Consider the following 13,057-nt stretch of genomic DNA (forward strand, 5'->3'; position numbering starts at 1 on the left):
TTCGTGTAGATGTACGAGTTTGGTCAAGTCCTGTACGGTGTGGTAGTGTTCTCCCTGGTTACGCGGTAGTACGAGCTCTGTTTGAATGGAAACTGTCCGTCGCATCGAGTTACGTCGCGAATTACGACGTTTACGCGGCGTCTGGAAGTCCTGCGCGTCGGGGACGACGTCGTCTCCCTCGGGGGTCACAAGATGCTCGTCATTAGGCTCTGGTTCGATAGCGCATTCCACGAGACCCGAAGACGCGTCTACGGGAGCGGCAACGACCGCCTCGTGCCACAATTCACGGTCGAAGACCCACACGGGGGCACCGACTTCCATGGCTGTCGACGAAGGTGGGGCAGGTCCCTCAGAACGTCCTGGTCGGCGTCAGGAGACGGAGGTTGGCGCGTTTAAGGACCCGGCGCAAGGGGATTCAGAGCCTACCTGTCGACGTCCGCAAGTCACTCGCGAAGGCACACAGAGAGCACGTTCGTTCTAACGTGAAGGGAAGCTCAACGCCGCACTGGGGACGCGCTACGATTTGACTCGAGCAGTAAGCCAGCAGGGATAGGCAAAAACCTACCCTTGGAAGTGTGCAACACAATCAGACAACGATTTTACCCTACACCTCACAATTTCAACCAATACACGCTCGACTTACAACGAAAAGCCCAAAGTTCGGCACCAGACGCGACCAGATCCGCTCGTGATGGCTCCGCTGTGCGACTACTACAGTACCGGGCAGGTGTTTATTGGTATTTAAAAGCGCATTGCCGAATGCTAGATTACAAGCTGCAATCTTCGTGGAAAGCAGGCTGCTTTGGGGTTGCGAAAGCGTCGTTGTAGGGGATGGATTTTCGCCCTGCTCCACACGGTGGCGAGCGCTCGTCTGCGCCGAGTTAATTATTATTTCCAATATGACGCAGCCACAAGGTGAATCGGCCTGTCGCCATGGTGAAGGTGTTATAATATATTAACAGTACAGACAGTTTTATGCCAGCGAGGAGTTATCTTAAGTCGTTTAGCCGCCATGGAATTAATCTGGATGCAGTGTCAGTAGCACTGCCAGTGAGTGGATGGATGCATTTGCCAGAGATGATCACGCCACATGGCAGGGCTTTTTCGATGGGGCAAACCGTACAAATGCCCCACCGAGCTGAGAATTGTTTTTTTGTAGAGCCAGCGCCGCTGGCACTGCCGATGGCCGCGGCAATTCTGGACTTTCATCAGTGGCGAGGCGCGTGCTCTCCGAATTTAGTAGCGACGCTATGAGCCTCACCACACTCCAACATTTTTTTTAATTGTTGAACAGTTCGCACTTTGCTTCTCCCACTGGTGCGACAGTGCGAAAATCTGTGCGATTCGTACTTAAACGAGAATGAACATCTTATCTCAGTAGATATCGCTGCTGCTTCGCTTACCCTATTTTGACTGGGGCTCAGCAGAAGGTAGAAGTAAAAGTGAGAAAAGAATTCAAAGGAGGTTTTAGTTGGATTCTACATGCACAATACACAATAGCCTGAAAAGACACGCGCCTACACTCGATCTGATTGGTCCCAATAGTGTAAACAAGTCAAATTATCGTACCTTCAACATTGTCGACTCGAAACTTTCGTAAAGGCCCTTGGGGGTCTGGCTTTCGGTCGCCTGCCATTTTGGCTGGCTCTTACATCAATGTCCAATACTCCTCCCCAGAGCATCGAGGTTCCTGAATTACTCGATGTCGACGAGTCCGATCTTCTCTCGTAGCTCCTTCACCCGTGGCGCCGGCAGCACCTTCGTCAGCAGGTCGGCAAGCATTTCCGCGCTAGCCACATACTCTGGCACCACGACGCCATCTTGAATAAACTTAAGCTTGACGTCCACGTGCTTCGCCTTGGCCGAGCTCGTTTTGCTCTGCACTTGCACGATAGCCGCTTGGTTATCCATCAGCATGGCCAGATGTAGCTCGGTGGCGATATCCAGCTCACCCAATAGCTCCATCATCCCGAGTAGCTCTTGAGCACCCACCTCCGCAGCGATGTACTCCGCCTCGGTCGTCGATAGTGCCACGAAACTCTGCTTCTTGCACTGCCATGACACCGTCATTCCGTTTACTTGGATGATTGCCGCGCTCACAGACTTGCGGTCGCTCTTGTCGGCAGCAAAGTCGGCGTCCGTATACGAGCGCAATCGTAGTGGTAGCCTTTTAGCATTGTCGTCGCCAGACATATCCATCTTGTGCGATCGGGTGCCACTCTGGTACCTGGCGATGCGTTTATCCAGCTTCCAATCCGCCATCGTTGGTGCATGAGTCCGTCGCGTTGCACAGTGTACAGCGAGCATAATGTCTGGACGCGTGCATCTCGCAATCCACAGCAACTCCCCACCTGTGACTGGAAATTTGTCACCGTCGGCCCTGCTGACGCGATATCCTTAGCCGCGTGTGGAAGTAGTTCTGCTAAATCTGACTCTGCCGCGTCTTCTCCTCCGATCGGCGATCGCACCGAATTTGCTTTGTCCAATCCAAACTTGGTGAGCATCTCGACGATTGCGGCCTCTTGGTCAAACCTGTAACCACTGAGCTCGTCGTACTGCACGCGTTCCAAGTAAAATGGCTGGCAGCACCGAGATCCTTGAGCTCCAGGACGGACATGTCAACAAAGAACTGGGAAACCCTGTTCTCGTCCGTGCCAGTAACCAGCAGGTAATCCACGTACGTTCCGACGACCACCATTCCGTCGCTGACAGTCTTGAAGTACAGACTAGCGTCCGTAATGCACTGGATGAACCCAAGCTTGACCAGTTCGCGATGAAGGTGCTCATATCAAAGGCGTCCTGCTTGTTTCAGACCGTAAAGGCTCTGACCAAGAAGTAGACCAACTTCATCCACGCTCTCAGCTCCGAGAGGTTTTAGCTCTTCCTCCGTGATAACGAGTCCGTCGGGGACGAGCAGCACAATTTATATACCCTCCTCCGTTTTCGCCTTCACATACGCGTTTGGAACGTCGCCATGTCTGACAGGCACCTTCCATATGATCGCAATGACGAAGATGAACTTGACACCAGTCAGGAAATTACAGCAGCAAACACGAGAAAGAAGTTAGCGCCGAGCTTTTGCTCGTTGCCACAGGCAACTAATCGAGTCTTGTACCGCTCGATCAAACCCGTGCCTGTTCGCTTCTTCTTATACACCCGCTTGGTATGCAAGCGAACGCTGCCGGGCTCGAACTTGGCCAGCTTTCACGTGTTATTCGCCTGTAGAGCTTCAAGCTCTTCCTTATCAGCTGCAGCCCAAGGCGCGCTCTCCGCGCCTGTCTGTAGCTCTTCGGGTCCGGGTCATCAGTGTAAAAATTAACATCCTCAATTTCGGATACGGTCAAAGTTACAGGCTCAGTGTTCAGCCTCGACTCGTCAACCTCCACGTCTCCATCAGCTTCAGCACGGCGGCGCGACTTGCGGCGTGAGCGACGGAATCTTCGTATTGTGGAGCGTGGTGCCGGTGGTGTCGTCGTCGTGGGAGCTAGAGCAGTCGGTGTCTTCACATCTGAGTTCTCATCCAACGCGCGGATGTCCTGCACATGCCTCGTGACGATCACCTTGTTCTCCGAAGGCAGATACATCTTGTACCCCTTGGTCGATTCGTCCTTGCCGACGACGACGCCCTCACACGTTCTCTTCTTCATGGCGCGGTTTCCAGGGTCACGAAACACGGAGCACTTTGATTCAAGCATGACAATGTCGCGAAGGTTTGGTACTTCGCCAGTCAGCACTTCGAGCGGCGACTTACGATCCTCGTTAGGGCGTGACGAGCTCCGATTCAGCACGTACGTCGCGTATTAAGCCGCGTCACCCCAGAAGCTCAGCGGTAATCCTGCACCGAACACCATGCACTGAGCCATGTTGAGAGCCGTGCGATGCACCCGCTCCTCCTTACCGTTTGCAGCTTGATTCTCGACTTCTGACACCTGACGAGCCTCTCCGTTTGCTTTGCAGAAGCGATCCACGTTTCGGTACTCTCCTCCACCGTCCGTGCGGAGAACATGCACACGAACGTCGAGCCGTTTTTCGAACTTGACAAGAAAGTCCTCAAACTTTTTTGCACCCAGGTTCTTCTTCTTTGCCATGAACACGTTGCAGTAGTTCGACTTGTGGTCCACGAAGTTAACCATGTAGCGGCTACCTTGGCGGTTAAGTGGCGTCATGGGACCCTTGAGGTCACTGCCGATAACTCCTTCGACTTTATTGATCGGCGTGATCTCCGGTATCTTTAGTCGGCTGGCTCGCTCGAGTCTGTTTACCCTCAGCACAAACCATACAAGGCTTGCGGTCACGATTCGATATCTTGATACCGGATGCGGGGTCATTTGCCATACGTCCAATAGTGTCCAATGCCAAGTGACCGAGACATGCATGGAAGCCCATCATCGTGTCCGTGGCGACGACCGGCGAGGCTGTGTCTGTACTCGTGTCCACCACGTGGTCCATCTCCGCATTGTTTGTAGCTACCGATTCAAGTTAAGCCACAGGCACGTGGTGATTCACGTCGACAAAGAATACCACTTCGTTGTTTTTCATCAACGCCAACTTTCCGTTGCGCTTGGTGAGAGAGCATCCCTTCGCTATCAGCCGTCCATATGAGATCAGATTCCGCGCGAGTTTCGGCACGTAGTAGACTTCACTAATCTCCACCTCAGCCGCGACTCCGTCGACAATAGCTCGAAAATCCACCGATCCTTTCTTGGCTACGTCCATCGTTCGATTATCCGGTAACATGCATGTGTCCTCACCAGAGCACTGCACTACGTTAGCCAGTAGCGCAGAATCATTGGCAAGATGTCGGCTGACGCCGCTGTCCAGAGTTCAGCTCGTAGCGTCCACGGACTTGAACGGCAGCAAGTGCGACCTTTACTGGCTTGTTCTTGCTGCTCCCAGCGGAACGATCCAGGCAGTTCTTCTTCAGGTGTCCAACTTTCTTGCAGTTCTGGCATCGCCTTGTTTCTTCTTGGGACTCAGCCACTGCGTTCACGACTTCCTTACCAAGGTACTTTGGCGCTCGATCCTCATCGGTCATCAAACGGCCAGTTCGCTCGCTTGTTGGAGAGGATCCGGCCGCGTGATGTCAAACTTAACCATCAAGGCGTGCCTCAAGTCTGGGTCAGCGTACTTGACGATGCTCTCCAGCACTAGCGTTGGTGACGCGTTTGTTGCCATCATGAGAGCATTCAAGTACGAGAAGTGCTCATTCCACGATCGCGACGGGTCCTTTTTCGCGCCGAAGAGCTTCATTCCTTGCTGCCTCGAGAGCACCCGCTTGAGCGACAAGTGCATCTGCTCCACCACAAATCAGAGCATCGGCTGCGTGGCCCACCAGCGCATGATGTGCTGCTTGGAAGAAGAGCTCCGTTTTACCACGTAGATGCTGGCCGAACCTGATCACCTTGTAGCGCTCAGGCCAGGCGTAGCCACACGCCTGCTCCGCCATCTTGATCTGCTCAATGAACAGCAGCGCCCACTGCTCGAAGCCGCTACCAAGTCCCATGTAGACCTCGCTGCCGTCGAAGTTTCGCATGAAGATCTTGGCATCCTTGGCAGGTGGCACTCTCTCGTTGAGGTGCAGCAGCGAAGGCCGATGTGCTTGGTTCTGCGCAGCCGGTTGTTGCTGCTGCGGCGTCTGTTGAGCTGTTACTTCGGCACTTTGGCTGTGAGCTTGGTGATGAGAGCTGCGAGCGCTCCAGCGATCTGCGTGACCTTCTGCTCTTCGCCCCTTTCGTGGGCGGCGGGGGAGGCAGGACTGCCTCCGTAGCAGCGTCTGCATCTGAGTTTTTGACCATTGGGCTCAAATCCTGTTGGTTGGGCACTTGCTCGGCAGAAGGTAGAAGTAAAAGTGAGAAATAAATTCAAAGGAGGTTTTAGTTGGATTCTACATGCACAATACACAATAACCTGAAAAGACACGCGCCTACACTCGATGTGATTGGTCCCAATAGTGTAACCAAGTCAAATTATCGTACCTTTAACATTGTCGACTCGACACTTGCGAAAAGGTCCTTGGGGCCCATTGGTAGGCTCTTACCCAACAGTCATTGACCTCCGGTTCGCTTCGGAGTCGGTGTTCAAAATGAACTGATTTAGCCAGAAACAGACGGGTCGGATTTTCGCACTGTGGAAAGAAGTTCTGTATTTTAATTCCTTTAGAATAGTACATATATAAAAATGTGAGGTCCGACCTCTATTTTGCGTTTGTTTCTCCTTCATGTTAAAACAAATGGCTTTTGTATGCTATTTGAAAGGATTAAGTTTTAATACAGTACAGTAGTAGAAAAAAGTGTTAAGTCCAAATGGCTGGAGCTGCCGACTCAGGCGCGCCCGCGGCCACTGCGCCAGAGGAGTCGCCCTCCAAGTATCTGACCCGCTTTTGGCGTGCCAATGCGTCCGCCTTCATGCGCTGGTTCTTGGCGTTGCCGTACGCCGGTCAAGTGTCGCTGCTTCGCAACGCATCGCCCGATATTCCTTTATCGTATGACCCCAAGGAGCCGCGTCCGCAGGCCACACAGCTGCTCACGCCCGAGCTGACACTTAAGGCGCTACTGGAAGAGAACGGAAAGGTTCTGCTGCGCCTCATGAATGCACGTGCCACTAAGGCTGACCAGTGTAGTCGTCACGATCTTCTCTACCTCGCGTCACTTCGAGCTTCTGGCACTATGCCCACGTTCTCCGGTGAGACGTTCAAGCACGTTTCTCTGGCCTTCATTGACCTGGCGGACCCAGAACAGAACGTGCAGTCGCTGCTACCTTCAGCGTCGCCCGAGATTATTGAAGAGAAGAAGAACCTGATTAAGCAGGGGAAACTCATGGAGGCCGACGTGTGGCTCGCACTGCAGATGCGGCAGCAGGTTATCCTCACGATGCTCACTAACGTGGCGCACACATTTGAGACCATGTTTTTGAAGCAGGTAATGGTTGGGGAGGTTAGTGCTGCCGAAGTGGGCTGTAGATATTGCGGTTTGGCCACGAGAAGCAAGGGAGGCGCGGAGGGTGCAACGACCTTGCTGCAATGTGCATGCGAAGCCCGTTCTACTGCTGCAAGGAACATCAGGTAGAAGACTGGACCAACCACAAGACCAGCTGTAAAACGATACGGAAGGAGAAATCTGCTGTGGAGAAGACGAAGGAGGCAAACTAGAGTGCGCGAACGGAGTTAATTAACTGGAATTACGATACCGGTCACGTACTGTACTTGCGTAAACCCATTGTGAGACCAGTGATACTTTTGTACATGTATGCATGTTTTACAGTAAAAGCAGGCCTCGGGTATATCCTTATCTCTGGTGTGCTGATTAAAATTTATTTCTTCGAGGCAATCGCTTTTCTTTGTTGAAGCTTTCCGATGGCTTCAAGTTCGCTCGAGAGTACGGGAGCAATTCCGTATTGGTGGGCGCTTGATGGGCAATTTGCGCGGGACTCGAATTGTTTGTGGAGTTCATCTACCGCAAGAGGTTGTACTGACTGCGCTCGGCGCTCTGCTCTGCGGCGTTTTCGGTTTCCCAAATGGGCTCGAGGTGTTTTTGACGTTGCCGGTTTACGTGCTGAAGCTGGCGGGTCAATTGCTGGCGCATAACGTAGCCTTGCACCACCTCGTACCAAACGCAAGCTTGTTGCTCGGACGCGGGTGATATGTACAGCAAGCGGCCACTGCTGAGCTTGATGGACAAACCAAATTCCGCACCAGACCAATAGAACACGTCGAGCACGACGTCTGTGCCCAACACTTTGGAAGTCTCGCGCTGGTCCTTACGGTACGACAGGTAGCCGTCGCGGAATACGAAATAGCGGCGCTTCCAGTTTTTGACGCGCGCACCCTGCTTCACCAAGAAGCCTTCGGCGTAGTTGTTAAGTGCCAAGACCTGGTCCTTCTCGGTTTCAGCGTGTTTGTAGCGGTGGTGGTTTCTCATCGTGAATCGGTCTTAGTGTTGTTGATACAGTTAGGACGTTGTTTGCGGTAATAGTGGTGACGACTGTGTCGTTAAAAATTCGCTCGTGTGTGAGTGTACTGCTGTGGGGCAGTGGGTTTGGCTGTCAAGACCAAAATACAAGAGTGATGTCTGAAAGGTGGTTGGGAAGCTTCAGCATTCACCATCCACCGAACAGCAGCCGTTCCGTTCGCGTGCACCATTACAGCTCCACCCGTTCGTTTGATGATGATAAGACCAGCCATTGTCGTATGCTTCGGCCAATTGAGACTTCTGTATACGTATCGAAACATGGGAAATAGGGGATCTCGATTTTAGGCAAAGCTGCGTAACATTCGTGGTGCATTTCAAAGTGAAGGTGTGAGGTAATGCCGGATTGTGCTTAAGCACCTGGTCCTGTCGTCTGGAATGCGTCCCCCGCACCATTTGTTTGGCATGAAATCGGAAATTATGCGCTATATTTAGTGTGTGCACTGCTTTTCAATAGCAGTGAACACGAGCCCGCATGAATCCCGTTTTATCAGATTTGGCCAGTTGCCACAGTGCTCACGAGATCTTGCAATCTTGTATGGGAGTACGCTACGTGCACTTCACGTTGTACTGTATGATAACCACTTACATAGACTCCATACGGTGCTTACGCACATACCAGCAAATGCTGTAATATTTCATTCGAGTCCTTCTGTTAGCGTTCTTCAACAGCTGCTTAGTTCGCAGCAAAACTGAGCTTATTGTGACAAGTACCGGTACTTTACTTGCTAGGATTCGCAATTTACAACAGCAAGCAGATGCACCACTAGCACCTTTCGCCACTTCACCTTGTGAGAATTGCTGCCACTTGTGAGAATTGTTGCCCCAAAAAATTTCAACTTCAACTATCCGTATCAAAAACCGATGCCCGGGCGGTATTGCATCGGTATAAGTAAAAAAGTCCCAAAAAAGTCCATGCGACAGCTTCAACTGCGCATCATTTCGGAAGAAGCCTCACCGCTCGGACCTCGATAAGATTTCAACCCACGAGGCCATGTCCAAGAAGCCCGAGCCAAGTCCTGTACGCGTGCGATTGGCCACCCACGCGGGCTCCTGGTACTCGCACGACGAGCACAAGCTTGAGGAAGAGCTGTCAGGTGTGCGATGACACCGTTAAAGCATAGAAAGGGCCCAGTGCTCACTTGTGCCGGGGAGGCTTGTGTTGCAGGTTGGCTGGGTGCCGCGGAGGGCAACGACACGCAGGAGAAACAGCCGAGTATCCGCGCCATTATTGCCCCGCATGCAGGTTTCCGGTGCGGCTGTGACTTGTGTACACTTACAGCGACGAGCCTCTGGACTGAACGGAGTGTGCTGTTGCGCTGTAGATACTCGGGCCCCACAGCGGCGTACGCGTACCACCAAGTGCTCAACTTGGACCGAATCAAGCGCGTCTTCATTCTCGGGCCATCGCACCACTTCTACTTGCGGTGGGTACATCCATTTAAGCTGCTAAAAGTGGGAGGCAACAGTGCTGATTGGCTGTTAGTGGATGTGCTGTGTCGACTGCACACGAGTACGAGACGCCGTTGGGCAACATTTCGATCGACCACGAAGTGAACGAGAAGCTCGTGGACTCGGTAGGTGGAGAAAGTGAAAAAAATAGTAATTTAAGGTTCGTCTGACGGTACTATTGGATGCTGCAGGGTAAGTTTGCGACTATGTCGATGGATGTTGACGAGGACGAGCACAGTATCGAGATGCATCTTCCTTTCATCTTCAAGGTAGGATTCCTTAAACTCATTAATTTTGTTATTTTTACAAATAATTTAGCGTATTGTGTTATAGGTGATGAATGGCCGCAAGTTTACGGCGGTCCCGATCTTGGTCGGTAACACCAAGTCCAAAACGGACGAGGAATACGGAAAGTATGGCCACTAAAAAGCTGAAACTATTTTTTTGCAGCATTGAGGGCTTATAACAACATATTTTATCTCGTGTCTTAGGATTTTGGCCCCGTATCTGGAGAACGACGAGAATTTGTTTGTGATCAGCTCCGATTTCTGCCACTGGGGACCTCGGTAAGGGAGTAACGCCTTCATAACCAGCGCAGTATTGGATAGCAGACTAACGTTCTCCTCGTATATTGCTCAGATTCCGCTACCAGCCACACGACTCGACTTACGGCGAGATCCACGAATACATCAAATATTTAGACCACCAAGGCATGGGGGTACGTACAAAGCTTTGCCTTCTACTAGGAATCGGTGTCGCTAACAACTGACGTTTGCTGTCTGCTCCTTGAACGCAGTTCATTGAGCGCTTGGATGCGGCGGGCTTCACGAGATACCTGGACAAAACAAACAACACAATTTGCGGTCGCCATCCGATCTCTCTGTTGTTGAACACCATCTTGGCGTCAAAGAAGCTCAAGTGCACGCTCAAGTTCGTCAAATACGCTCAGAGCAGCGCTTGCATGCGTCACGGTGACTCTTCTGTGAGCTACGCCTCCGCCATCGTCTACAGCGAGCCGTAGCGACCTCCGCACAACGCACCAACCTTCATTTGCGTAAGTAACTTCTTTATATACCCAAGCGCTCGTGTTTTTATTGCACTGGCTGGCGTTTAGCGTGCTGTATCGAGTGGCAATTGAACGTCTATTAGCGCGCCGTACATGTATCAGTCTACTGTCCTAGCGCTACTGTCGATTACTTCTGTGGGCCGAACGCTTCAGTCAGCACCACCTCCAGTTGTTCATGTGAGCGCTTGGACAAGCCGACAGCGGGGGCAGCGAGGCTATCACGTCCAATGAACTCCAGGTGCTGTTTCTTGCCCAGCAGCTTCTCAATGTGCGCTTGAGCGTACGTCCATGCTCCTTGATTCAGCGGTTCTTCCTGCACCCATACGAACTTCTTGGCATTGTCGAACTTGGCGAGTTCTCCAGCCACTTGCTCGAACGGGAACGGCGCCAGTTCTTCCACACGAACGAGTGCGATGGTGTCGGGATTCTTGCAACGTGCAAGTCGCTCCTTGGCCAGTTCGTAGTAGAATTTACCGGAGCAGAAGTACACCTTCTTGACCTGCGACGCGTCCGTGATCGTCGGGTCCGAGAGAACTGGCTGGAAGGCTGTGTGTGGCCCCATCTCGGACAGCGGCGAGGTGGCATCAGCAAGACGTAGCAGCATCTTGGGCCCCATAATGATCACAGGTTTACGGAACGAGCGATGCTGCTGACGACGCAGCAGGTGGAAGAAATTGGCCGGCGTAGTCACGTTCACGACGATCATGTTGGTGTCGTGTTGGTACTGTTTCCATACCGGTTCCGTCTTGGATTCTTTGACAGATGAGCGTGGCGTCAACGCAGGAGTGTCCACAAGCTGCAAGAAGCGCTCCACGCGGCCACTGGAGTGATCTGGGCCGGCTCCATCGTTGCCGTGAGGCAGCAACAACATGAGACCGGATTGACGCATCCACTTGGACTCTGCACTTGACAAGAACTGGTCGATCACGATCTGAGCGCCGTTGAAAAAGTCGCCGAACTGCGCCTCCCAGATGACCAAATTCTCGGGACTCTCCACACTGTAGCCGTACTCGTAGCCCATGACGGCCAGCTCGGACAGATTGCTGTTGATCACACTGAGCTTCCCAACAGTCTCCGATGTCTTAGGCAAATGATGTTGCAGTGGGAAGTATCGCTCTTCTGTCTTCTGGTCTGTGAACGAGGCGTGTCTTTGACTAAACGTGCCACGTCGACAGTCTTGTCCAGCAAGACGCACCGAGTGACCGTCTTGCATCAAAGTTCCGAACGCCATGGCTTCAGCTGTAGCCCAGTCAACACGCAAGTCTCCGGGGGTTTCTCCGTCCTTCACTTGCAGCATTTTCTGTCGTGACTTGATGTGCGTACGCTGTAGACGACCATGTGGCTGGATCCTCTCAGGCAGCTCCACAGAAGCCAGTCCGACTTGGATCAAGTTGTCGATCTCCACACCAGTATCCATGTTGACGTACAGATCTTCAGGTTCTGGTTGCATCATCGTCGCCCACTTGCCCTTAAACGCGTCGATCTCTGTGGGTCTATAGCCTGGTTCTCCCGTAACCATCTTCAATTCGCTCTCCAGATGCTCATTCAGACGCTCGATAGTCTTCTCAAAACTCGTACGTGACACAAGACCAACACTCTCCAGTTCGTGAGCGAATTTCACGGGGAATCGATCCGCTTGGTCCACTCGCTCGTACATTTTCGGCTGTGTGAAGCGTGGCTCGTCCACTTCGTTGTGTCCGTGACGACGGAATGTGATCAAATCGATGACAATGTCCTTGTGGAACTGGTTACGGTAGGCTACAGCAAGACGACACGCACGGATCACGTCCGCAATGCTCTCACCGTTTACGTGTAGAATCGGTGCTTCGATACTCTTGGCGATATCCGACGCATACCGCGTCGCACGACCGTCCGGGTACGTGGTCGTGTACCCCACCTGGTTATTCACCACGATATGCACCGATCCTCCAGTCTGGAAGTCTGGAAGTTGAGAAAGCGCCAACGCTTCGGGCACACAACCCTGGCCAGCGAATGCTGCGTCACCGTGAAGTAGCAATGCCATTGCGTTGGTGTTCGAGTCACCATCATTCTTGGCACGAACTTTACCAGTTGCAACAGCATTGATAATCTCCAGATGCGACGGATTGTGCACTAATGACACGTGCACTTTTTTGTCGGCGTATTTCTTGTCTACGGTAGTGGCGATATGTGACGATACGTCATCAATGCCACGGAAAGTGTCGGGGAACTCCGAGTATCCTTTCACTTTGTGGAAGATTTTGTGTGCCGGGTATTCGAGAGATCCAACAAGAAGGGCAAGACGTCCACGATGAGGCATACCGATCACTACGTCCGACACACCCGACGTAGTACACGCTTGCAATACAGTCTCCACTGCGGGTAGCATGGACTCGGCTCCTTCGCCTGAGTATCTTTTGAAAGATGAGAACTTTTTGGCCATGAAGCTCTCGAACACGTCGGCACGTAGCATGCTCGAGTATGCATTGCGCAGGTCAGAAGGAGACACTTCGCTTGTTGCTAGCGTCTCAGCAGCATTTGCCAGCCACCTTTTCTCCTCGATCGAGTTGAGATGTTCGAATTCAAACCCGGTTTT

At 52.3% G+C, this 13,057-nt stretch overlaps 6 protein-coding genes across 6 annotated transcripts; 4 read left to right on the forward strand and 2 right to left on the reverse strand.

Moving 5' to 3' along the window:
• Positions 1 to 319: 319 nt before the first annotated feature.
• Positions 320 to 1,254, forward strand: PITG_21512 (uncharacterized protein; the record flags this gene model as incomplete). Its single annotated transcript, XM_002894872.1, has 3 exons — positions 320 to 470; positions 681 to 737; positions 1,160 to 1,254. 3 exons carry the CDS (start codon positions 320 to 322, stop codon positions 1,252 to 1,254), a joined length of 303 nt encoding a protein of 100 aa, XP_002894918.1.
• Positions 1,255 to 2,575: 1,321 nt separating this feature from the next.
• On the forward strand, positions 2,576 to 2,839 carry PITG_21513 (uncharacterized protein; the record flags this gene model as incomplete). Its single annotated transcript, XM_002894873.1, has 2 exons — positions 2,576 to 2,677; positions 2,726 to 2,839. The coding sequence occupies 2 exons, from the start codon at positions 2,576 to 2,578 to the stop codon at positions 2,837 to 2,839; spliced, it is 216 nt and encodes a 71-aa protein (XP_002894919.1).
• Positions 2,840 to 6,302: 3,463 nt separating this feature from the next.
• PITG_21514 (uncharacterized protein) lies at positions 6,303 to 7,147 on the forward strand (the record flags this gene model as incomplete). The annotated part of the gene is made up of 2 exons (XM_002894874.1): positions 6,303 to 6,932; positions 6,959 to 7,147. The coding sequence occupies 2 exons, from the start codon at positions 6,303 to 6,305 to the stop codon at positions 7,145 to 7,147; spliced, it is 819 nt and encodes a 272-aa protein (XP_002894920.1).
• Positions 7,148 to 7,448: 301 nt separating this feature from the next.
• Positions 7,449 to 7,916, reverse strand: PITG_21515 (uncharacterized protein; the record flags this gene model as incomplete). Its single annotated transcript, XM_002894875.1, has 1 exon — positions 7,449 to 7,916. One exon carries the CDS (start codon positions 7,914 to 7,916, stop codon positions 7,449 to 7,451), a length of 468 nt encoding a protein of 155 aa, XP_002894921.1.
• Positions 7,917 to 8,916: 1,000 nt separating this feature from the next.
• PITG_21516 (memo-like protein) lies at positions 8,917 to 10,437 on the forward strand (the record flags this gene model as incomplete). The annotated part of the gene is made up of 9 exons (XM_002894876.1): positions 8,917 to 9,061; positions 9,133 to 9,217; positions 9,290 to 9,391; positions 9,451 to 9,541; positions 9,608 to 9,685; positions 9,750 to 9,829; positions 9,908 to 9,982; positions 10,056 to 10,134; positions 10,213 to 10,437. 9 exons carry the CDS (start codon positions 8,959 to 8,961, stop codon positions 10,435 to 10,437), a joined length of 918 nt encoding a protein of 305 aa, XP_002894922.1.
• Positions 10,438 to 10,609: 172 nt separating this feature from the next.
• PITG_21517 (2-oxoglutarate dehydrogenase E1 component, putative) lies at positions 10,610 to 12,934 on the reverse strand (the record flags this gene model as incomplete). The annotated part of the gene is made up of 1 exon (XM_002894877.1): positions 10,610 to 12,934. One exon carries the CDS (start codon positions 12,932 to 12,934, stop codon positions 10,610 to 10,612), a length of 2,325 nt encoding a protein of 774 aa, XP_002894923.1.
• Between the last annotated feature and the right edge of the window lie 123 nt (positions 12,935 to 13,057).

This window comes from Phytophthora infestans, genomic scaffold (genome assembly GCF_000142945.1).
Source record: "Phytophthora infestans T30-4 supercont1.378 genomic scaffold, whole genome shotgun sequence".
Lineage (NCBI taxonomy): Eukaryota > Oomycota > Peronosporomycetes > Peronosporales > Peronosporaceae > Phytophthora > Phytophthora infestans.